Here is a 25,189-nt window from a genome sequence, read left to right as displayed (position 1 = left end):
CCCAGCAGGAACTCATTAGCATAATAGGCCACACCCAACAGCAGAAACTCATCAGGATTGGCTACATTAGGGGTGTGTGGCCTAACATGCAAAGGAGTTCCTGCTACAAAAGAGCCCTGGGTTTTGACAGCAAAAAAGGTAAACAGAATAAGAAGCAAAAGGTGGGTGTGGCTGGATCAATTCTGATATCATGGGGGTGCGGTCTAATGCGCTAATGAGCTGTGCTGTTAGGGGTGTGGCCTAATATGCTAATGAGTTCCTGCTGTTGGGTGTGGCCTATTATGCTAATGAGTTCCTGCTGGGCTTTTTCTACAAAAAAGAGCCCTGGTCAGGAGGATTCATTGTTCTGAACAATTCAGATTCTGAGATTTTTTTCATTCAGGTTTCCACCCCCTCCTGGTCAGTACAAAGGTAAATGCTAAAAACTGCACTCTTTAGAGTTTACATCAGCGGGAAATATTTATAAGCAACCTTTGTCTCCTGGTACCTCAAAAGCAGAAAATTTGATAGACAGGTTTGTGAACATATGGGAAAGAGGGAGGGTCAGAAACCAACAACTGAAAGGATTGGTGCTGAACCATATGAACCCAATCAAAATTTGGAAGGGAGTAAAACTCATAATTATTCACAGATTTCTGAATTTAGGGGAATAATTTTTGATGTACCCCATTTTCACAATTCTCCATCATTCTTTGTAATTAAGGTTTCTTTTATAAGAGAGATATTCCATTTTCAGAATTCTGAAAGTTTAGACCAGGAATATGTAGACATGCTTGTTTTACTTGTAGAGGAAGCCAATCTACATTCCATAATGTGGGAAGAAACCCTAACTACTTTGTCAACTCTTAGGACTCACAATAAAAATGAAATTTTATTAATAAACTTACTCTAAAGAATAGTTAATACTGGTCTCCACACCGGTATCGGCATGTCCTACTGGTTCAACTCTGCTGCTTTCCTCTTCTGTCCCATCTTCTTCCTAGAAAAAGAGGTTACATAATTTAAGCATCTGAATTTCAAATGGTAGAAAATGCATACAGATGATAAATACGTACTTTCAGCTATCAAAAATTGGACTTGAATCACCCCTCAAAAGTATGGTTTGGCAAGATCACTCAGATTTAGAAGAAATTTTCTGTAGTATTCATCCTCACAACAGTTGAAACTACTTCATAAAAACTGTGTGTGAATATTAGAGAAATGGCCTAGGCAGTATTAACTGAATTTAGGGGATAAAGTGACAGATTGCAGTCAATTTGAATCCTAGCAAAACATTACAAGAAGGCATACTTGTTTCAAGTCTGAGATATGCCCCTTGTGGAAAGAATATCCCCTCCTCCACATAGAATAACCATACACCTCTAGCCATATGGGTGATATATGCACAAACACAGAGGTCAACACGGATACAAGCCTAAAGTTATTAAAACATGTAGAATCAAAAATGTGGGATGACAGAACTTTAAACTTGAGAAAATCATTCATTTCTTCCTAGATTCTGGTGCCTTTGTTTACAAAAAATGGAGGATGCTTTAAAGGGCAAGGTACCTGGTACAAAACCAAGTTTCTAGACACTTGTTGTTGTTGTTGTTGTTGTTCGGTCATACAGTCAAGTCCAACTCTTCGCGACCCCATGGACCACATCACACCAGGCCCTCCTGTCTTCCGTTGGGCTCTGGAGTTTGCTTAATTTCATGTTTGTTGCATTGATAACACTGTTTAACCATCTCATCCTTTGCTGTCCCCTTCTTCTTTGGCCTTCAATGTTTCCCAGCATCAGGGTCTTCTCCAGTGAGTGCTCCCTTCTCATTTGGTGGCCAAAGTATTTGAGCTTCAGCTTCAGTATCTGGCCTTCCAGGGAACAGTCAGGGTTGATTTCTTTTAGGATTGACTGATTTGATCTCCTTGCAGTCCAAGGGACTCTCAAGAGTCTTCTCCAGCACCATAATTCAAAAGAATCTATACAAATAAAGTTTTTCTCAGGAGGCTCATGGGACAGTTTTGGTCATCATAAACCTGATCATTGTAAGTTTCTAACTGCGTGCCCAGAAGCAAGTGTCCCACTAATTTCCCTGTTTAGTCTCTGTGCCAAAATCAAAGTCCTTTAATATTCTAAATTGGTCAAGAACAAACAGCCTTAATGTTTGTAACCTTCAAGGGTCTGGCTTTGCATGATGCCAGCAAAAAAGAAGATGACTTTCCTGGTAGTTTGTGTCCTGACTATGTAATGTCCCCTATAATATGCATCTCTGTGGCGGTAAGGGGCTCTTTTAAAAGAAAAAGAAAAAAAGAAGAAAAAAGAAAACCCAGTCCCACAGTAAATTTGTTCTCCCACACATTCTGTTGATTTGACTGTGTTTGCTGAATTTTTAGTCTGCCTATTCTGATTGGCAGCAGACCTTCAGGATTTCGGATAGCCTTTTGCATCATGTGCTACCTTACCCTTTTAACTGGAGATGCCAGGAATTGAACCGGAGATCCTCTGCATGCAAAGCAAATGTTCTACCACTGAGCCGCCACAGTGCCTCCTCAATCCCAGACCACAGAATGCATCCAACTTACTTCAATATTCTCACAAAGGGTTAAAAGTAGCTTACTTACATGTCATGTATTTATGCTTCTTTTTTTACTTGAGAACTGGGAGGACAGTAAACAAGGAGATCACACACTGAAGCAGGCAGCATGGCATTATTAACTGTATCATTTCATAGAAATGTGTGCCTTTAATTGCTCACGTTCCCTCATCACTAAAGCGTTGCATCGTAACAAGCGAGTCTGAGAGCACAGACTTAGATTAGTCCATAGGCTGAGGCATCAATCAGCAGAATAGTAAGTGATGGGTGAAGGGTTATGAGTTCAGCACAGAGAGAGTCAGACAATATATTAAATTATTGAAGAGATATTAAAGCAAGGCAAAGGCAGAGTTGGTAATGTCCAATTGACATTTCCTCTGAGAGTCTGAACAAATAAGGAGCTGGATGTACCAAGCTTTCCCCAGGACTTGTGGATGCTTCATGCGCCCTGGATAGCAGCTCACTGCGTGAAGCCAAGCTACTTGAAGATTGATGATCTCGTGCTTTGAGAGGCTCTAATATGCACTTCTTAGTCATCTATCTCTCTTAAGCATCAGGCAAGTAATACGTTTCAAAGGTTAACCAGCATCTTGAACTTGCCTACAACTTGCATTAGGAATGTAAATACAAACTCAAAATTAGGTATTTGTGCCATCTTTTTTTTAACTCAAAATTAGGTATTTGTGCCATCTTTAAAAAAAAAAGAGTGTTCAAACACAAAGAACAACAAACAGTTCTAGCTGATTTCAGAAGTATTGATCACAGAGCACGTGTGCATTAGAATTAGGTCCATTGGGCATAACTGAAAACAACATAAAATATTTAAGGATAATGACAAAAGCCTCACAAGAACTCTCCCCACCGCTCCCCCTGGATATTAAGCTTCTAGGGGTGCCTCTAACAAATGGAAGAGTAGATGATTTTCCTTTCGACCAGCAACAAAACTCATGAAATATTACCATTGTGTCCTGGGTATCACAAAAAAATCTTTTCAAGGGTGCTGGCAGAACAGGGAGTCTGAAAACCTCTCATGAGCATCTGGATCTGCTGAACGTAACTGGAAATACAGTTGCATTAACAGGATTTTCTCCACTTCCCCATTGCAGGATATACAATTTGTGGGAACGGAGTTCCTGGAATGTTGTTCTCCTCCTCCTCCCACCAATGCTTCAGGGTATCAGAAGGAGAAAGAAGCAGTTCCAAAAATGCAGCCTTCAGCAAGAGAATCAGAATCACACATGTAAACCCAATTGCTGGGTGCAAGGAATTTGCACACAACCTAAGCGTGCCATTCCCCAGGTACAGGTGGGGGATACCCACTTTTGCAGGCTCCTGCCTACCGCAGACCAGCTGGCCAGCAGGAGGAAATTCCCCCCACCCCAACAGCATCATCCTGCACGATCCACTGACGTCACCCGGAAGTGACGTCAGCACGTCAGTGATGTTGGGGGGTAGGCACTCTGCTTTTTGAGCAATATTCTATGGTTTGAGGTCGCTTTTACCATAGAGTCTTGCCTAAAAAGCAGAGTGTCGCCCCTGACACCACTGACATGCTGACATCACTTCCAGGTGATGTCAGCACATCATGCAGCGCCCCACCCACTCCCGGAATGCCCCCTAAAGCCCCCTACGGGCGAGACAGAGTGACCTGACCATCCAAACACAACCACTCTGTGACTCCTGATAACACGCAGTTGAATTCAGCATATGACGGGATATCATGGTGCCAAGCATTCCCAGCATCACTGGCTGATGCCTGGAAGCACAGTGCAATAATGTCACACTGCTTGTCATTTTCAACTACATATTACGAGGTTGGATGGAGAGGTCTTCTAGCATCTAGACTGGGGTCCCACACACACACCTTTACTGTTGCCCGAGTGTTTTCAGCAAGTGGGCAGGGCCAAATGGATCTTTCACCCAGCAGAGCATCCTATTGGTGTACAGATTTTGAAAAAGGTTGCTTTGGCAGCACCTGCCACCACAACACAAGTATCTTCAGTGTTTGGCTGAAGGTATATAAAAATGTATATAAGCAAAAATAAATAAATAAAATATGTTCATTTTAAGAGGCATCCTTCTGAACAGAGCTTATGCCAGAAATGTTAAAGAGTTACTATTAGAGTTATAAACCTGACTCCCTGACATTTTGCAGTTAGCTCTGCCCCTTTTGGAAGCCATTTACAGCCCAACACCCTGTGTTAGAATTCCAAAGCTGCCCACAAATGCACAAGGTTGGGGACCCCTAATCTAGATAGACCATGAGATCTGGAAGCTATCAAAATGGAATTTAGACATCCTGGTGTAATGGAACATGGCCCTTGTTTAGAATTCAATTCTGTAAGCATTCACCTTGGGGGGGGGAAGCCCCTCTGTTTTGCCAGCCTTCTGGGAAGTATCTTAATTTCAATACTATAGTACCTTGGGATAGTCCCCATTGCAGCTGATATAGATTTAATTGGGATTTTTAACATATACATAGATTATTTATGACAATGATATCTTGGCACTGCTTTAAGCACCATACTTAAAAAAAAACCTAAATACTTATTAGGACCATATCTACAATACCATTGGAATTTTGAAATATAATTCCTTTTCAAAAACCATACTTCTGTAGGGGAAAACCATGTTTTTCTCCCAAATTTTAATAGCTCTAGAAAAACGTATATTCATTCAATTTGGTTCTGGTAATCTTATGAATCCCAAAATTACATTTTTCACGTATGTTCACAGAGTAAAAGAAGTGTCTAAACTTCACTAGAGCATTGGTATCAGCATGCTATAATCAACAGATGTGTCCTTTTAAAAAAAACCTTTAATATTTCAGTAATCAGGCACACATTTCTTCCCCATGTAACACAGACTTTCATTTACATGGAACCAAACGTAGATTAATTTGGACACCTGCGGAGGGAAGTAACTCAGAATTCTCATTTGCTAAAAAAAGTAACCAGCTTTGAAAGTATTTGCATCAAGTAATTATTGCCTTGGTTTTCTTGTTAAATTAAAAATCCCACCTGTTACTGAGGTAAAATTAGAAAACGGTATACTTTATTTAGGGGCTTGAGAAGCTTCTAGAACCAATGATATGCAAATCTAAGCTGCCTATACTGTACAATCATTGCACTACATAAAGAAACCACTTTTTCATAGCTGCGGGGGTTACGTGGCATATTATTGTAAATTATCCCCCTGCCACTGAGAGCAAGAAAATATATTTCCCATGATCAGTTTAAACAACAAGGAATTGAAGTGCAAGAGTTGGGAAAGGTGTGAAGGTGTGACTGAGTTCTGGCTTTTAGAGAATTTGGCAACCTGCAGTGGGCCTGGCTCAAACAGACTCATATGAAGGAGGGGAGTCTGAACAAACTACACAAAGGTCCAGGATCAGAGTGTAGCCTGATGAGGATCATAGCCACATGGCTTCATCAACTGACATGCCCACCACCAGGTATTATTAACCTACAGTGTGGGTGTGGATGGGAAAAAGAAGGATGAGGGAAAGACAGATCAATTTGGATTGGCAAAACAGCACAGTGAAGAAGCACTGGACCAGCTCTCCACACACACTCACCCCACCAGCATCACCGCCCTGCTCTGAACTCCTGCACAGTTGCTATTTCAATTTTTTTAATGGTAAGATCAAATCACATCTTCTCTGGTTAGATCTTTTCTCTCTTTGGAACCGAAGCCAGTACGCATCCTTCGCACATCGTCAGATCCACCACACAGGTTGCTGTCCACAAACCCAAACAGCAGCAGTTGTGTGGTCTGCACAGGAGGAGGAAGAGGTAAGAACAGCTAAGAACAGCTGGAACTGAGGGACAACAGCCAATCACGTGCTTTGTAAGTTTAACTGAGTGGGAGGACCTTGTCTTGGAGCATTTCAAGGTGAATCCTTACCTGAGCTTCTCTGTAGACTCCCCTCCTGAGTGTTGCCTTGAGTTCTGGCTAAATCTTAGTTTGGAAAATATATAAAGAAGATGATGCAGTTGCATTTCTTCTCCACCCACCCTCTTTGATCGCAGAAGGCTCTGCCCTTCTGTTTATAAGACTAAAGCCAAAACTAGCACTGATATACACTGAAGCTGAGCACAAATATGGCCTGGGAATTAAGGGCTCTAAGGGGCAGCAGGCAAAGAATAGGGTTGCAATGGACTGAAAGGACTGTAATGGACTGTAAGAAGTATGTGAGGAAGAAGCAGAAAATTAAGGGTAACAATCTGTAGAGAGCTGAGAAAAAGAGAGGACAAGGAGGAGTCAGGAAGGAAAAAGAAGCCACAGGCAGTAGGGGCCAGGCTCACTCTGCATTACCATTCCAGGCCTTGACTTGAACTCATGAAAACATATGGCACACTAAGAAGGAGGAGGAGGTTGGATTTATACCCACCCTTCACTCAGGGTCTCAGAGCAGCTTACAATTTCCTTCCCTTCCTTTCCCCACAACAGACACTCTGCGAGGTAGGTGGGGCTGAGAGAGCGCTTTTGAGAACTGTTCCTGAGAGAACAGCTCTGAGAGAACTGTGGCTTGCTGAAGGTCACTCAGCAGCTGCATGTGGAGGAGTGGGGAATCAAACCCGTTTCTCCTGGATTAGAGTCCGTGCTCCTAACCACTACACCAAACTGGCTCTCAGCCTAAACCAAATCAAGGCGTCACACTTCTGAAAGTGGCAACCTTCCAGTGATTACTTTGCAAATATTTTCTATCCTTGCATGAGCTTGGATGCAGTTAGTTACAAAAAAGACCCTTTTCTTAAGAGGACAGAACAAGAAGATCATTATTTCCAAAGGCAGAAATCTTGGAGTACCTCCTGCCTGGGTCTCAGGAAAATAAGGTTTTTTCCCCTTTCCCAGCGGCTGTAAACATTAACTAGAGATACCAGAGACTGAACCTGGGACCTCCTGCTCAGAAATGTGCTAGAGAACTGAACCATAGTCCCTCCCAGCATTACACAGATAGTTCCTAATGGAACGTGGAAGTATCTGATTTGACTTATTATTCAAAACATGTTCCCCCAAGAGCACTACGGTCAGGGGCCCAAAATTTATTAGTCATCCCGGGCCCTAAGGATGTCAAACTAGCCGCCACGAGGACCAGGGCTTTTTCGGTGGCGGCTCCTACCTGGTGGAATGAGCTCCCGGAGGAGATCAGGGCCCTGCGGGATCTTATGCAGTTCCACAGGGCCTGCAAGACGGAGCTCTTCCGCCAGGCTTTCAAGTAGGAGCTGCTGCCCCTACTATACCACCACCGCCCTGAGGTCCCAATTAAACACCTACTATGGAAGAATCCTTCTGCCGTCTTCTTGGGACTTTGGACACTCGATCCACCATCTTCAGATTATGAATGGCACTGAGCACTTTGTTATTAGATTTTAATATGTAGCATATGTTTTAAATTGTTATGTATATATTGTTTTACCATGGCAAGTTGTTCTTGCCTCTGTAAGCCGCCCTGAGCCCACTGGGGAGGGCAGGGTATAAGTACGAAAAATAAATAAATAAATAAACATATCCCACTTTTCCTCATGATTCAAGGTTCTTGTTCACGATTCTTGTAGTGGGCATCATACTGGTCACCCTGTGCTTGTTAGCATGTAGTCAACGTTTCATGACATAGAGCATTATGAAGTAAACCATATAAATAGCATAAAAATCAGTTTGTGGAAGTACAATAATAAAGCAGCCTATACTTTATCTGCCATCTCATATTTGCATGAGGAATTCTAAATAGTTTAATGCAAAGAAGTGATACAATAGTGGTGATTGCAGCATATCAAATTAATGTACAAGGGGGGAGGACTTTTTTCTATACAACCAGGATCGACAGAACACCTCTCCTAAGAGACAAGTCTTCTGCCTTAACTAGCATAGACATGAGCTTAACTGGCTTTCATGTAGTCTTCACTTCTTGATTAGCTGGCCACATCTCCGGAGAGAAGCAATTTTCAAACATTGAGGGAGACCTGGCAGTAACACAACAGACCACCCGCTCTTTTTTAAAAATAGCACAAACAAAATTAAACACAGCCTTATCCACTTTCCTATGCTTTCACTTCTAATATCTGCATCAATATATTCTACCCACCATGCAATAACACTTTTAAAGTAAGCAAAGTATGGACAGTCCAGACCAGCTATTCACCACATCAGCAGACAGGAAAGGCCTTATTATGACCATGAATAATCTAAAATAATGTGACTTTAACTCTAAATACAGAGGTGGAAAACAGTCACTGATAACTACTTGATATTCAGCATAGCTTCTTTTTAATTCTAGACTGCAGTTTTAGTTTCTAGAGTTACATCGAGAACAAAATACTATCTCAAGTGTCCCCAAACTGTGGAATTTTTTGAGAAAAGGCATTGGGCCTCACCACAAAATGGCTGCTATAGAAGGAGAGGCCAAGAGCAAAATGGCTGCCATGAGAGGGGGGGAAATCACTAAATGGTTCTAAGATGATGATGGAGGCAAGTTTTTCTGAATGGATGGCTCCCTAGAAGACCCAAAGGGGATTCCTCCTGAATTCTTCTGAAGCACCTCATGCTCTGGTAATGCATATGGAAATCCAGAACTGGGTTTTGGGAAAAGAGAGAATAATAGAATTGTGGAGTTGAAAGGGCCATACAGGCCTTCTAGTCCAACCCCCTACTCAATGCAGGATCAGCCTAAAGCATCCCTGAGAAGTATCCATCTGGCAGCTGCTTGAAGATCAGTGAGGGGGAGCTCACCACCTCCCTAGGCAGCCAATTCCACTGCTGAACTACTCTTATTGCAAAAAAAAAATCCTAATACCCAGCTGGTACCTTTCCAGCTGTAATTTAAACCCATTATTGAGAGCCCTATCATCTGCTGCCAAAAAGAACAGCTTCCTACCACCTCGAAGTGACAGCCCTTCAAATGCTTAAAGAGAGAAATCATGTCCCCTCTCATGTTTTAGGGAAGAAGCAAGTTGTCACTAGACATTCATAGATGCCACAATGGGTTGGGAACTTGGCACTACTGCTTAGGGCTGAAGAGAATGAGGTACATGCATGGTTTCTTCTAGGGAAGATCCTCCATGGATTGCCTGGTGTCTCCTCTGGTTTGATTCCCATATGTCTACTCTTCTTATACTTGGATCCAAGCAGATTTTCTACTGCTGAAAAAAGGAGGGGGATTTTCTTTGACCATGAAAAAGGCTATGATGGAAATCATGGGAGCTGTATAAACAAAAGTCATATGTGATGGTGGCTATAAGAAGAAAAGGAATTAGGGGACACTGAAAGGAGGAGGAGGAGGAGTTGGTTTTTACACCCCACTCTTCACTAAGCCTTCCTCTCCCCACAACAGACACCCTGTGAGGTGGGGGGGGGGCTGAGAGGGTTCTGAGAGAACTATGACTGACCCAAGGTCACCCAGCTGGCTTCATATGGAAGAGGGAGGAATCAAACCTGGTTCTCCAGATTAGAGTCCACCACTCTTAACCCCTACACCATGCTGAGTCCTTAAATTTCTGTTTTTAAAGCATGTTTATTGTGACTGTTTGCTCAAATACCCTTAAGCCAGCACTCGCTGATTTGTTTGTATGTACAGTTCTGCATTCTGAAATGCCATCTTCATCATATTTCATTCTTCTTGTGCAATTTAACAAAGAGTGGACTTTTAGACCTTGAAGAGAATCTTGCCTGTCATCAGCACAAAATGTCATAACGAGGAAAATGTATTGAAACAGATAACATTTCTCATGATGTTCAGAAACAGAAACTATTTAACAGTAGACAAGGAAACCAAACAAGAGCTAATACAGAGTGTTTTTAATCAAAGAGACGGGCTTGATTTAAAGAAAAATCCTTTTGTTTTCAATATACAGGGAAAGCCCCACCAATATGAAATCTGGAATACATATGTGAAAACTTGTAAATATCCCAAGTAACAAGAAACAGTTGGCTTATTGGGCTGGCATTAGACCTTGGTGAAGAAAAACACTTGAATGTGAATGATTAAAAAAACCCAAGTGCTGCTGTTACATAGTAAATTCATGGAATAAACTCTATAGGGCTGCCCTTCAGATCTAGCAATAAAGCTAACTTTTAGCTAACCTTGGTCAGGAACACTTAGGACTGTACGTAAAAAAAAATTCTGCCAGAAGAAAATATAAATGGTGTCCTCAAAATCATGTGCATGGCATGGACATCTGATGAGATTTATTTCTCCTTAAATTATTACCGTTAGCAAAAGGTTTGGTGGTAGTTTGGCAAAAGGGAAAAGGGTGGGAAGTAGGAGTAGGTGAGCTAAAAGGGGAGAGAGAGAAAATCCCCATGAGCCAAGAAATAGCAGTTGGCCCAACACTTTCATTCTGATTTCATGCAGAGAGACAGCAGGGATGAGAAGTAATATTCTCTTCAGGTTTAATGGTCCACTGCTGGTTAAAGTGTACAGAAAGAAAATAATTCGAAGAACATTTATTACAACTGCTATTGTTATTATGAGAAGTAAAAGAGTGTTTCAGCACAGGATTGTCACTCTTTTATAAAGCAAAGGGATTTGTGCCTTTGGCAGGCACTGTTGTACTTAGATCACTACATTACTTGGAATCACATTGTTTAGTGCACAAAACTAGTAAGATGGCATGAACTACAGCTGCACCGCAATAGTCCTCTGAGACATACCAGTGGACAATTGATGAAGGGACATGGCTGCTCCCTCCCATTCTCACCCAAATGCACCTTGATAGATCTTAAATTCTCAGCTGTAACTCCAGACATCTCTGTCCAAATTCTCTATTTTTTGTTTTAAACTTTTTATTGAAAATTTTCATATATGTATAAAAATAGAACTTAAGAAAAATAAAACAGGCAAATGGAATAAAGAGAAAAATAAAGAAAAATTGAAGGAACATATCCTAAAAACTTCCAAATTTTCTCAACAACAAAGCCCAATACAATCACTTATTGCTAAATATAAAAAGTTAAACATAACCACTTACTCTACTATCACAACCATTAAACAATACATCACTATTCACAATTATTTTCTGATATTTAAATTTCTCCTTCCTCATCAAATCCACAACATTAATTCATTTTTTTCATTTACATGCAGAAAGTCAATAAGGGGCTTCCAGCTGAAAATAGAAATGGATATTGTCTTTTCCTTAATCAAAGAAGTTAAGTTTCGCTATTTCTGCAAATTCTAACATCTTTAACCACCACTCTTCTACTGTAGGTATTTTCATAGATTTCCAGTTCTGTACATAAAGTAACCTCGCTGCTGCAATCATATAAAGGGACAAAGTTTCATGACTATTTTCAAGCTGTCTGTCCATCAATCCTAAAAGAAAGAAAGAAGAAGAAGAGGAGGAGGAGGAGATTGGATTTATACCCCGCCCTTCACTACCCAAAGGTGTCTCAGAGCAGCTTACAAACTCCTTTCCCTTCCCCTCCCCACAACAGACACCCTGGTTTCATTTGTATATTACTTTTTAAAATTTTCTGTATTAATGAGTGTATTTGTATCCAAAATTTCTTAGCTTTATTACAAGTCCACTACATAAATCTCTCTAATTTTCGATAATTGGATAAATCGACTTTTGCCTTTCTGGTACCCTTTGCCTCCTCAGAATTGCAAACTGAAGCTGTAAGGAAGGTGATGGTGAAAAGTGCCTATCAAATCACATGGTGACTGCTGAATGACCTTGGGCAAGCCATAGTTCTGTCAGAGCTGTTCCCTCAAGGACAGTTCTGGAAAGAGCTCTCTCAGCCCCACCTACCTCACAGGGTGTCTGTTGTGGGGAGGGGAAGGAGTTTGTAAGCCGCTCTGAGACTCCAAGTGAAGGATGGGGTATAAATCCAATCTCTTCTTCTTCTTCTTCTTCTTTTCTTTGGGTAGCACCCCTGAGCTCCTGTGGTGGTCTTCAATCCAAATACTAGCCAGGGCCAACCTTGCTTAGCTTCCAAGATCTGACAAAATCAGGCTGCCCTGAGCCATCCAAGTCAGGGTGATACGGAAGAAGATAAACTAAATCCACATAAAATGTACTTACTCCTTTGAAATATTTTGGTATAAATGCAAATTTCAAATTCACCTTTAATTTTTTACAAAAAGATATGCCTGATTCTGAAGCTCATTTAAATCCTTTCTTCCTTTTCCAAACATCTGACAGCCCTGGCAGTTTTCAGAAAATAGCAAAAATTTGTAGACTACCACACACTGTTATCACTGTGTGTAGGCAAAACTTTTTTTTTTTTAAGTGTGCAGACTCTAATCTGGGAGAACCGGGTTTGATTCCCCACTCCTCCACTTGCACCTTGCTGGATCACCTTGGGCAAGCCATAATTCTGGCACAGCTGTTCTTGAAAAAGAGCAGTTTCTGTCAGAGTTCTCTCAGCCCCACCTACCTCACAGGGTGTCTGTTGTGGGGAGGGGAAGGGAAAGGAGTTTGTAAGCTGCTCTGAGACTCCTTTGGGTAGTGAAGGGCAGGGTATAAATCCATCTCTTCTTCTCTTCTTCTTCTTCTTTTTTTAAAAAAATACCTTATAACATCATGAAAACTCACAGATGAATCCACAGCTGTATAACATTTACAGTCCCAAAAGTGACATCTGCTGGTAAGGAAGAAAGGAGGCGGCATAAGAACAAGCAATGATACAGAAAGCTATCCACTTAAAATAGTGTTTATTGTGACATCTTTAGTAATATTATCCACACCCCAAAATGCCTTCTAAAACTACAAAATTACAAAGCAGTCCATTGTTTCATTCAAGTATTTTGTGTCATTAGAACGATGCATAAATATTGGGAAATGAATTCATTGACTAATAGTTTTCTTTTGAAATATTCTGTGATTATTCAGTTACCTAAATAAAGATTTCTCCCATGTTTTCCTTGCCCAAGAAAAACCTTTTGAATGGGACACAGTGAAAGTTCTTGAAGTTTCACTCTCATATAAACACACATATCTAAATGATGAATGAAAACCCTTCTCAGTGACTCAGGGTCATAGGATCCTGAACCAATGGGTTATATAACACATACCTGGTGTACACATTTGTATGCCAACATCTGGAAATTATTAAAATTAGTATGTGCAAAACAATAATTGGAGAGTCAATAAATTATGTTTTGCTATTGCCAGGGGAAAACCAGTTAAATATATATAGAGACAGAGTAGTGAGAATTTCTTGGGGGGAAATCTAGTTACAATGTAATTTATCATTCATTCACACCAACATATACAGCTGAAGTGTTAAAGCCTCCAGAGACATTCTGGTTTTTGACTTTTTTCTCTTAGCAGTGATGCTGGAGACAAAGAAAGCCAAAAGACTTAATTGTTCTATGCCTTCCCAGATGAATTAGATCTCAAGCCTCTATCGCTTCTTTTTATTAGACAACACAATCTTGTGACGAGTGATTTGAAAAAGTCTGAAACTCCTTCCAATGGAAGAGCTTGCGGAATGTTTCCACTGTAAAAACTAAATACCAATGAACAGGACTCCGCTTGCATTTTAATATTTAAAATATGCTCTAATTCCTAATTAAGAGGGAGACAGAAAGGCTGCAGTTATAAGGACACTTCACCAGGAGTAAGTCTCAGTGAAGAATATAAGACTTACTTCTGGATACACCTGGTTAGGATTGCTCCCAGATGGCATATAAGTATTCTTTCAGGCTCAAGAACTACCTAGTTTAGCCCAAGTCCTCTGAACAGATGGAGCTAACTCAGAACACAGGTTCGTAAGCCTCAGTAATGTCTGCTCTAACTCAGTCACTACCTCTCCAAGGTTTCAAGCACAGAATGCCTGCTTAGATCCTTCTGCATGCAAAGCACATGCTATATCACCAGTCCCTCCATCACAGCTAAGGCAGGGTTGGGTTTTCATAAGGCAATGGCTTAACCATTGGTTTTCTGACTTAACCAATCAATTTTCTGTAACAGGAAAAACAAATGTGTAACACCAGATTTGCTACTACTCATATGATACATGAGATGTGCTTGAGCATGACTTTCTCTTTTTTTTCTCAAGTAATTTTTTATTTATTTTCCATGACAAACAAACAAACAGACATACATAAAACATAGTTGTGGGGGTACGTTGTGAGTAAATGGTATTTCAAGAGCCTTTTTCATGTCAATTTCAACTTTAGACCTTAAAAATTGTTATAATCTATTTTTGCAAACAGTTTATACAGATATAAAAGCTGTTCTAGTCTATAAACTCTTCTAAGTAAAATTGCTTATTATCCTTGTCTTATTTTTTATATAGTTCTCATTCCATGTATAAAGCCCATGTGTTTTTAAAAGTATTTTCTGTGTGATCTTTCAAGAATAAAGTGAGTTTGTCCATTTCCACTGCTTTAAGTGTTTTATTAATAAACTCTTCTTTGCTTGGCATTTCCAGGCTCCTCCAATATTCTGCATACAAAAATTCTGGCAGAAGTGGTTAAATACAATATAAGATAGGAATTCAGAAGGAGTATTTCAGGGGTAAAGGGTATATGACAGTTCAATATATTCTGCATTATTTCATGAATTCATGCCCAATATTTCTTAGCTCTCTCACATAACCAGATCCCGTTTTACTTTGACATTTCCAACATATATCTGAACATTTTGGATCAAATTTAGCTAGTTTCTCAGGAATTATGTATCATCTATAAAAAATCTTATAGATATTTTCTTTGTAAGAAACTGATTTTGTAACCTTAATATTTTTTCCCATATTTGCGACCACTGGTCTAACTTAATATTGTGGCTCAAGTTTTGGGCCCATTGTATCATAACATTTTTAACAGTTTCATCATGCATTTTATAATCCAACAACTAAGCATACATTTTCTATATAAAATTCTGTTCAACCGACAACAATAACTTATCAATTTTATTTATTTTTAATTTATTTATTATCAAATTTATACCCCGCCCTTCCCGCAAAGCAGGCTCAGGGCGGCTTCCATAAAAGCATAAATACATTAAAATTACACAATATTTAACCACACAAATAAAAACAATATAAATACAAAGTGCTGGCGGCAGTTAAAAATTAACCTAGATGGTATATCGTCAGAGTAAATTTCCACTGCCCAGATGTTCCACGATGTTTCTGCTCATAATCAGTTGGCTGTTAAAACCACAGACCAGAGCTCTGCAGTAGCAGCCTGCAATAGCGGCCTGCAGTAGCGGTGGCCCCTTGACACCAGCAGTTCTAATACATGACTGGTTTATGTACGTATTAGCTGGCATCTGGCCTTCTAGTGTTACTTTGTATTTAGGGTATTTATCAACAGAAACCAGCCTTTTAACCCATGCAAACATTTCATTTTGCCCCCGGGGCTGGCCCCAATGAACCCCCCCCCCCCGAAGGTTGGAAGTGGATTCTCCACCCCCGAACCGCCCCGACACAGCCACAGGACCTCTGTCTTCACTGGATTCAGCTTCAGCCGACTCAGTCTAAGCCAACCAGCCACAACCTGCAAAGCCCAGTCCAGGTCTTCCGGTCTGGAGTCTGACTGGCCGCCCAACATCAGAATTTCCAACCAATTCATGAAAATCCATGAAAATCAGCATGACTTTCTCATAAGATCTCCATCTGCATATGACATACCTCCTCAAAACACTATCAGTGACAAACTCCTGCCAAATGTTGGCACTGGGATGATCGAAGCTGCCCAGGAAAGAATGCAGTCTCACAGAAACTAGACCCAAAGGTGTCGTGAGAAGTGGTTCTTCTGGCTCACTTGCTGCCTTGTATCTTTGAAGGAATAGTAAGATTGGGTTGAATCTTATCAGACCATTCCACCAGGGCCAATGCGTCCCTCTGGTGCAAGGAGCTTTCCACCAATAGAAGAGCCTCTGCGACTGGTGGAAAATCACTTCATCAGTGGAAGGCTCTTCAGGCCAGAGGAACACGCCCAGCAATAGCCAAACAGACTGGTAGGATCTAACCCATTTTAAGGACTCAAGATCACACTGGCAATGCAGCTTCCATAGCACTGAACACGAAGCAAAAGTCTATGCATGCAGTTCTCCACAGAACATGCTGTGCGGGCCAGTACAGACTGTGGGCAGGCAAAGATTATTAACCACAAGTGAACAGCCAATTCTGAGTCTGCAGAACAACGGATGTGGCACCTAGGAAACAATGAGGGAAAGTACTCTGTACAGACACATCGGTATCTAATTCAGTTAAAAAGAGAAGGAGGGGAGGAGAAACCTTGTCAAAAATCTGTATTCACACAACTGCAGAGCATCTGTTTTCTCTCTGAAGTGCTCTGAAAAAAGTAGGTCAAGTTAAACACATCCATTAGTTCTCCTATAAATAGACCACTTTGAATTCACCTGCTTGTGACTAATGTAGAACAACAAAATTTAGGCTTTGCTTCAACATAGTCATGTTGGTTATTCTGTGAAGTTATCACTCCTCCCACCCCCCAAAAAAGGAACCATTTAAACTTGTGGGATTTTTTTACAAAGGAAAACAAAATAAAATAGTAACACTGAACATACGGAATTGGGACACCTATACTACCTCCTACAGAAAAACGAACCTTTAGAGGATCACCTGTACACACTGCAGCAGATATCTAACAGATTACTCCAATGACCCTCTCTAGAACTGGATTCTCATTTAAGGAAGTAAAACCTTGTGCTTGAGATTCACCTTCCCTCTTGAAGCAACAAGGTTATATTTCTGCACTCCTTTCATTTATCAACAGCAATTTGTGAAAGCATATATGTTTGGTTTGGGTAACTATAAGCTAGCGGGGCACACATTTCAGGTAAGTTTTACATCACTTTCACACCTTTTCTTTTAAATAACATTTGAAATGCTCCTTTGCTTCTCATCTTGGAAATCCATGGCAGAACACAAGGGCATTTCTCTCTTTTTCTCTCTCTTACACATTCAATGTAGCATACTACAGAGCAATCCCTGAAGTCACATCTAAGAATAAACCCAAAAGTAATGTTTAGAAGGGTTTGTGTTCTGTTCCCTGTCAGGCTGGAAATCACCTTACTCAATCAGGCTTTTTAATACCAAAGAAAATCAGCTGCACATACTTTTTATCCCTGTGAACTGCTTTTCACAGATGTCATTAGGAAGTTAATAACATTTCTAATGCAAAATTAAAAGCAAGACATATATGTTCTAATAATGCCAGGATTCTAAGCATTTCAAAAGTTGGTGCTTCTGCGATAATTCTAAATTTCCTGCAACCCTAAACTTTTTAAAAAGGACAAATGGGCAAGATAAAAATAACACCCATTTTAAAACCATTTTCCTTTTCTGTGTCACAGACACTCTGCTTTATTATTAAAACTGAAAGATTTTTTAAAAATCCAATTTACTTTTCATTTCCACCCATTTTGCTAAGTTAATCGCATCTCAGTCTGCTCTGCAAAGAAAACCAAAAACCCATTTTCTGTTTGTAGCCAGTCCTCACAGATCGTTGTAGGTGATGGCTTAAATTATCTCTGGAATTTAAGGAAAGGTTACAACACTTAAATCTTTGCAAACCTGGCAGCTGCCATTATACCCAAAACAACGGCCAGGATATGAATCCAGGAACTCCAAGGCCAAATACATAAATTTTACAGGTTAAAAATAATGAACCCAGTGGCACGACTTGAATGTTTATACCCCCTTCCTCCCTCCCCCCCCCCATTCCTGATTAATCCTAGGGCTGTTACTGATATAGCCTTTCCCTTCCTGGGACCCTGGAAACGCATAGCCAGTCAGAGAAGACAGTACTGAACTAGCCGGACCAACAGTCTGCTCAACAGAAGGCAACTTCAGGTGTTCATACACACACATGAAGGGGGTGGGGAGAATAATGAAAACAAGTAGACAAAATGTGTGTGTGTGTGTGTGAATGAAAATCCATTAACAATAATAAAGTCACTTTATTATTATTAATGCATTTTCATGCACTCACACGCACAAACATATATATAGATTGCCTACTTGTTTTTGTTATTCTCCATGGTATTTTTGTTTGTTGCGTAATCTTCTTCCGTGATTCTCTCTGGTTGTACCCAACTGGGGAATGGCAACACTAACTTACTCTATGTTTAAAACAATGTAAATCAAGAACAATTGAATATTAAAGCAGAAAATACGACATGGTGCAATGCAGTCCGAGCTTGCGTTTGGAGACATTCTCCCCAATGGAGTTGTGGGCCACCCCTAGAATGCTGGCCTCCAAGCAGACTTCTGCTTGCACCACCCTTGAAGATACGGCAGTCAAGGTGAGCCAGTGAGAGCAGCAGCACCCATCAGCTGACTGGTACGACACACGCTACCAGCTATCAGGCTGCCCAGTCATGCCTCTTAGAGGCAACAGGAATCTGAGGCACATAGGGGCACTCATCAGCCCCAGTTCCAGGCCCGAGGGAGGGAGGGCTTGTGAGGCTGGGAGAAGGGAACTTGGAGGGCCAGGACCAGCGGAGACCAGACTGGGCTACACACAGAGCTAACATCTCAGGCTGAAGAAGTTGGACTTCTCCCCATGTAGGAAAGACACAGAAAGACCTGAGCGAAAGCCCAACAGGAGGAAGAAGAACTGGGTGGCTTGATCCCTCCCCTTCATAGCTGAGGCACAGCAAAGGGGTAGTAGGGCTTGGGTCTTTGACTCCACACCCCCCCCCAATGTGAGAGATGCAGCAACCGTAGCAGTGGTTCTTCCCTCCCTCTTCTAAACCTCAATCAGGTGGCGGCATGGCACCAGACCTCCCTCTAGACCACAGCCTGTTACTTTGAAAAACTAGAGTGGGTAAGTAACAACAGGTTAAACACAAATAAAAAATATCCAGCTAATACAAACATTTAAAGGGATCTTACAATTTACTGTTGCATACTTCAGAATCCAAAGGAAAGGGAGCTCCAAACCCAACTATTTCCATAAACAAAGCATTCCTACTCATTGCACACTAAAGCATCAAGAAAATATATGTTTCTGCTGAATGAAACATGATTGCAAATATCAAAAATAATTCATTTGTGAACACCTCATTTCAACAGCATTGCACTGTAGCCTTTTGAACACTTTACTATAATATTTACAAGCAATTTTTAAAACCAATTTCTTACCACCCTTTTATACTGCAGAGTAAATCAAATGTGCACATATTCAATGGGAAACAATCAAGGATCCAGTGGTCAGAAGAAGACTGAACACCTCACGATCTTGTTGAGGCATATAATCTCAAATATTTAGTGTCCATAAATATTTCCCCCCCAAAAAAAATTACTGTCACGGTTCTGTGAAAACAAACCTGTTCACTTTTGTCTTAGCAAAGAAGTCAGCCTGCAGATACACACTTTTCAAAATTAGAGGTGTTAACTCCAAAGGAGACCAACATTAAAACATGCAAGGGATCAATCAGTTCTGCCATTTCAACTGCTGCTGTGTGTGCATGCATCAAAATGCTTCAAATTGATGGCAACCCTATGAATTAATTACCTCCAAAATGTCCTATCATTGCTCAGCTCTTGCAGCTGAGACTTCCTTGATTGCATCCAGGGGTCTTTTTGTAGAAAATGAGCTGCCGGAGCTCATTATCACAACTCATTAGCATTTGCCACACCCCCTGACATCACCGGAAGTGTGTCATAAGGCCACACCCTCTGACTCTTTGGAGGAAATGTGGACGGAGAAGAAATCTATCATTTATTTGTTTTGTGGCTAAATGGCGCTAACAAAAAAAGGGGGAAACGTGGTATTTTACATTTGATGAGTTGTGGAACGCCCACCATAAAAGAAGCAAGGTGTCCCAGAGCCCGCGAGGAAGAGGAGGAGCATTTGGGGAAACTGCAGCTGTCTTTAGAAGAACATCGCCTCCCCCACTTTCTTTGTTACCGCCGTTTAGCCACAAAACAAACAAATAAATGATAGATTTCTTCCCCGCCCCCATTTCCTCCAAAGAGTTCATTGCAGTAGTAGTCATCATTGTTCTTATTACCCCCACAACAGCCCTAGGGGGAGATCGTAGGTTGCTTGCCTAGGGTCACCCAGTAAGGCAGCTTGATGTCTGAATGGGGATGGCACAGGCGGTGGGGCGAGGAGGTGTCGCCGACGACGACCATGTGAGTCAACGTCAGCCGGAGGGGTGGGGCTGAGCGACGAGAGGCAGCGCCCAGAGAGAAAGCACAGCTCCCTGGCCCTCCTCCGCCACTGCAGCTGCTCTATCTCGGGCGCAGGGCGATGGGGCGGGGAAGAGGCGTCGCTCACCGAGGGTGGGGCCGGCTCAGGGACCTGGCCGCTGTCGCCTCCGGCACCTCCTTCTCCTCCGCCTACAGCCACCTGGAGAAGCGACCCCTGCTGGCGCCACCCAATTCGCCCGTCTCCTCGTGGGCTGCCCGGGTGAGACATGGCCTACTGGCAGGGCTGGCTCCTGGGAGCAGGGGGCAGGGCTTGGTCATGTGACCTCCCCGCCCCCTGGGCTGGTCACTCCCGGAGCGGGGCTCCGGAGAGCTCTGGCCCCATGAGACCCCTGATTGCATCAATATATCTCATGTTAGGTCTCCCCCTTTTCCTGCTGCCTTCAAGTTTTCCTAGCATTATTGCCTTTTCCAGTGATTCTTGTTTTCTCATAATGTGATAAGCTCAGTTTGGTCCTTTTAGTTTCGAGGGCGAATTCAGGTTTGACTAGTTCATGGTATGCACAAAACTCTCTTCCAACACCACATTTCAAATGAGTCAACTTCCTTCCTGTCAGCTTTCTTCATTGTCCAGCTTCCACACCGATACTGAGTAACAGGGAATACTATAGTATGAATTACCTTGATCTTGGTCACCAGCAACATAGTCTTACACTTAAAGATCTTTTCTAGCTTGCCAGCATTTGAACAGCTACAGTTTTACTTTTGGTTTTTCACTGTCAGGGTAAATGTGGGATTCAGATTATCACTCCAAATGATATGGAACAGAGGTCCATCAGTGGCTATAGATAGGAACTCTCAGGCTGGGGCAAGTGATGCACTGTATTCTTGGTGCTTGGAGGGGGGCAACAGTGGGAGGGCTTCTAGTGTCCTGGCCCCACTGCTAGACCTCCTGATGGCACCTGGTATTTTTGGCTACTGTGTGACCTGATCCAACATTGGCTTCTCTTATGTTCTTACCATCAGGTGAATTGCAAATCAATGGCAAGCTCATGATGGTCCATGATCCTCAGGGTCTCACTTTGTAATATATGATTGAAGCACTTTCACATGTAACACAATTAAGCAGTAATTGAAAGGATCACATGTAAAATGCAATGCCTGAGGTCACAAAAAGTATCATTGGGCAGAAGAGAGCCAATGGTTTTAGTGATGGACTAAGAACTCCCCTTTCTTTTGTTTAGTTTCCAGTGTTCAAATCTCTGTTGAGATCACTCTGTCTCTTGTAGGAAGGGTGGGATCTAAATGTGAAGACTGAACAAATTAAAGGTATACTTGCATAAAACCTGAGTGGTGAGTTTTGCTAAAATACCATGAAGGCAACTTCTTATGACGATGATTCCTTCAAAGCATCACTATCTCATATGTAATTTATCTCACATTGGAGTGTCACTTAGGTGCCAAGCTTCCCACTGATCACTTTGCCAGACACATTTCCAAAAAGACACTAATCCTATGGCACAAGCATTAGCATGCATGCATTCTAATATTTTGAACCATTTTACTCCTAATGTCTTAGACTATTTTACTGCCAAAAGCTCTTCCTTTCACTGCTTAACAACAATTCACATTTTTAAAAAAACCCACAAAAAACCCTCAGGAGACTACACAATGTAGTTTTAGGCTTGGGGAGCTCCAGAAGGAAAAACAGGCAAGCTCTTGCTTGAATGTGCTTTATCATGGTCTTTCTTCATCTTCTTTCTTTAGCTAGAAGAACAGAGCTATTATTTCTTTATTCTGGCTTATCCTATGATCCACATCTGGGTTAAATACCAACTTGAATGCCAAGCAGCATAAAGAGGCACAGTAGCCTTAACAGCCTGATAGATGCAGGAGTTACAAATGGTGAAACATGCCAAATGTTAGAAGAGGGAGAACAAGAACACCAACCACCTTTCTCAGAAATCCAAAATGAAAGTGCAAACTGGCAACATACATTTCCATCTCAAAGTAATCTTTTCATTTATATTCAGATATTTATACCCCACTTTTCTCCCCAATGGGATCCAAAAGTGGCTTACAACTTCACTCTCACCTCCTCCCCTTTATCCTCACAACTACCTAGAAGGTAGGGTAGGCTGAGAGAGAACAGACCGTTCGATACTTACTGATAAGGGTCTTTCTCCTCTGAGGAAAGAAGGACGTCTTGGTGGGTGATTTCTACCCTCCAATCAGGGAGGAAGGAACAAAGTCTTCCACTTCCAGTCATCTTGGTGGGAGTCACCTTGTAATGTGTAACAAAGGTTGATATTGTTGATCAAGTGGGTGCCTTGCAGACCTCTTCAACTGTAGCATGCCTAGCAAAGGCAGTGTTAGTTGAGGCACTTTGAATTGAATGGGCGGAGATCCCATTTGGTATGGGTAACTTTTGAACTTTGTAGGTTTTATTAGTACAAGCCTTAAGAGTGCTGCTGATGGCCAATCTTGACATCTTTAGAGTGTTATTAGGTGGACTGATTGAAATGAATAATCTGTTTTCCTAATATGTTCTGTCCTGCTGATGAATGCCTTCAGTGGGTGTCACACATCTTATGTTTGCTATAAATTTCTTTAGGGTGAATGGGGTTTTGGGTAGAAAAAAGAAAGGTAAATCTCCTGGGAACTATGAAAAGCTGGATTCACCTTTGGTTTGAATGTAGGTTCTGTCCACAGAGCTCAGGGTTAATTGACAAGGCTCCTAGTTCAGAACACCCTCCTTGTTGATGTGACTGCTGTCAGGAATAAGGTTTACATCCCTCAGCCATTTCAGAGGAATCTCTTTGATGGTTTTGAAGGGATGTTTAGTGAGAGCTGACAGCACAGTATGCAATCTCTGTGTCAGGAATCTATGCACTTGTGGTGGGTCTTTTGAGACCATACCCTTAAGAAAACATTGAATATGTAGGTGTCTGGATAAGCTCAATTTATGGAATTAAGGTAGTACCATGATCAAAGCTGAGACCTGACATCTTAGTGTTGAAGCCTTGAGACCTTCTGCATGACCACCTTGTAGGAAGGAAAGAATAGATTTAATCCTTGGCTTTAATGGATCAACAGTTTTTGTTCTGGGCTTCCGGTTTGATCTCTGTGAATGGCGGTCACTTCTTCGGGAGCTCCCGAAGGTGACTCACCCATGCACGGTAAAGAGAGGGAATCCGCCCAAGCGGAGACCCTGACGAGCCTCAGGGAGAGGCTCCGATCCGGGGCGCACAGGGGTTGTGCCTCTTTACCGGCCGGATAGTCGGAAATTGAGGCTCACCCCATGCCCCAATGGCTCTTGCCGTGGGACTAGCAGAGGCACCGGGTGTCACTGAGTGATGAAGTGAAGAAGTTAAAGCATGGAGAAAGTGATAAGCGGCTAACCGTGAGTTGGAGATTGAATTTAAAGTTAACGGCATACCAAGCTGCGCAGCACGAACTTTTAAAAAGTAAACAAAAGCTGGAAATGGCGGTGCTGAAAAAGTTTCTGGAGAAGCAGACAAAGAAGGTAGGAGCTGCTTCCAGTCTTAGCCCCTCCCCTGCAGGGGCTGCTGCAAGCCAGCAGGAAAGTGAGATACTGCGCCCTCTGCTGGCTGAATTGCAGAAGATCAACCAGAAGCTGGATAGCATGGAAAGTGCTTATAATATTCAACAAAAAAAAAATGAATGAGACAGCCAAGACGGTGGATGAAATTGCAAAGAAATGTATGGTATCAACGGAAGAAATACAGAAAGTCAAGAAGAAGGTCAGTAAAGTGGAGAAACACCAAGAGAAGCAAGACAAGAAAATATTGATGCTGCAAATGGAAAAATCAAACTTGACGCTCCGCTTTCAAGGGCTGAAAGAATGTGAGAAGGAAGACCTCAGAGACATTTTGGCGAATGCTTTGGCACCACTGACTGGCAGTGAAGCGGAAAAAATAAAAGAAGAGATGGACTTGGCTTATAGAGCCTACTCCAACTATACAAAGAAAAATAATCTGCCAGCAGAAGTGGTCGTGAAATTTACCAAACAACGTCTCAGAGATCAAATCTTAAAAGCAACGTCATCATCGCCTCTGAAAATTGGAGACCAGACTATTCGGATTTTGAAGGATATTTCATTTGAAATTAGAATGAAAAGGAAGGAATATAAAGGGTTGACCATGTTCTTGAGAAATCATCAAATTAATTACAAATGGTTGGCGCCAGAAGGACTTGTCTTTAAGTTTAAAGACAGAAGAGAGAAGATTGATTCCATCTTCAAGGCTCATGACTTTTTGAAGAAGCACGCCAGCGCAGAGGATGAGGCAGAACTCGCTAAATGGATGGCAGGAACAAGCGAGGATAGCAGCAGTTCAGAGGGAGAGGTGAAAGACAAGGAAGACAAAGGAGCGGCTGGAGGTCCAAAGTATTTCCTGAGAGACAAAAAAGGGAAGCACCCCAATGCTTGAAGACTGGTTCGGAAAGCGCACTAAAAGATAATACTAACCCCAAAGGGACACTACTAATACATTAATTGACAGATTTTGAAAGGTACA

The 25,189-nt window shown here is 41.7% G+C and overlaps 1 protein-coding gene across 1 annotated transcript in view; it reads right to left on the bottom strand.

Moving 5' to 3' along the window:
- The window catches only part of PARD3 (par-3 family cell polarity regulator), a gene marked incomplete at its 5' end in the record, with an annotated part of 471,015 nt that overhangs the window by 332,433 nt on the left and 113,393 nt on the right, over positions 1 to 25,189 (bottom strand). Inside the window, one exon of the mRNA XM_015426744.1 lies at positions 888 to 979. Coding sequence (XP_015282230.1) covers positions 888 to 979 — 92 coding nt within the window. The remainder of the gene's footprint in view (positions 1 to 887; positions 980 to 25,189) is intronic.

The sequence above is a fragment of the Gekko japonicus genome, unplaced genomic scaffold (assembly GCF_001447785.1).
Source record: "Gekko japonicus isolate JY-2015 unplaced genomic scaffold, Gekko_japonicus_V1.1 scaffold230, whole genome shotgun sequence".
NCBI classification, from domain to species: Eukaryota; Metazoa; Chordata; class Lepidosauria; order Squamata; family Gekkonidae; genus Gekko; species Gekko japonicus.
The sequence above is the reverse complement of the archived record's forward strand: the minus strand, read 5'-3'. Positions and strand labels throughout refer to the sequence as shown.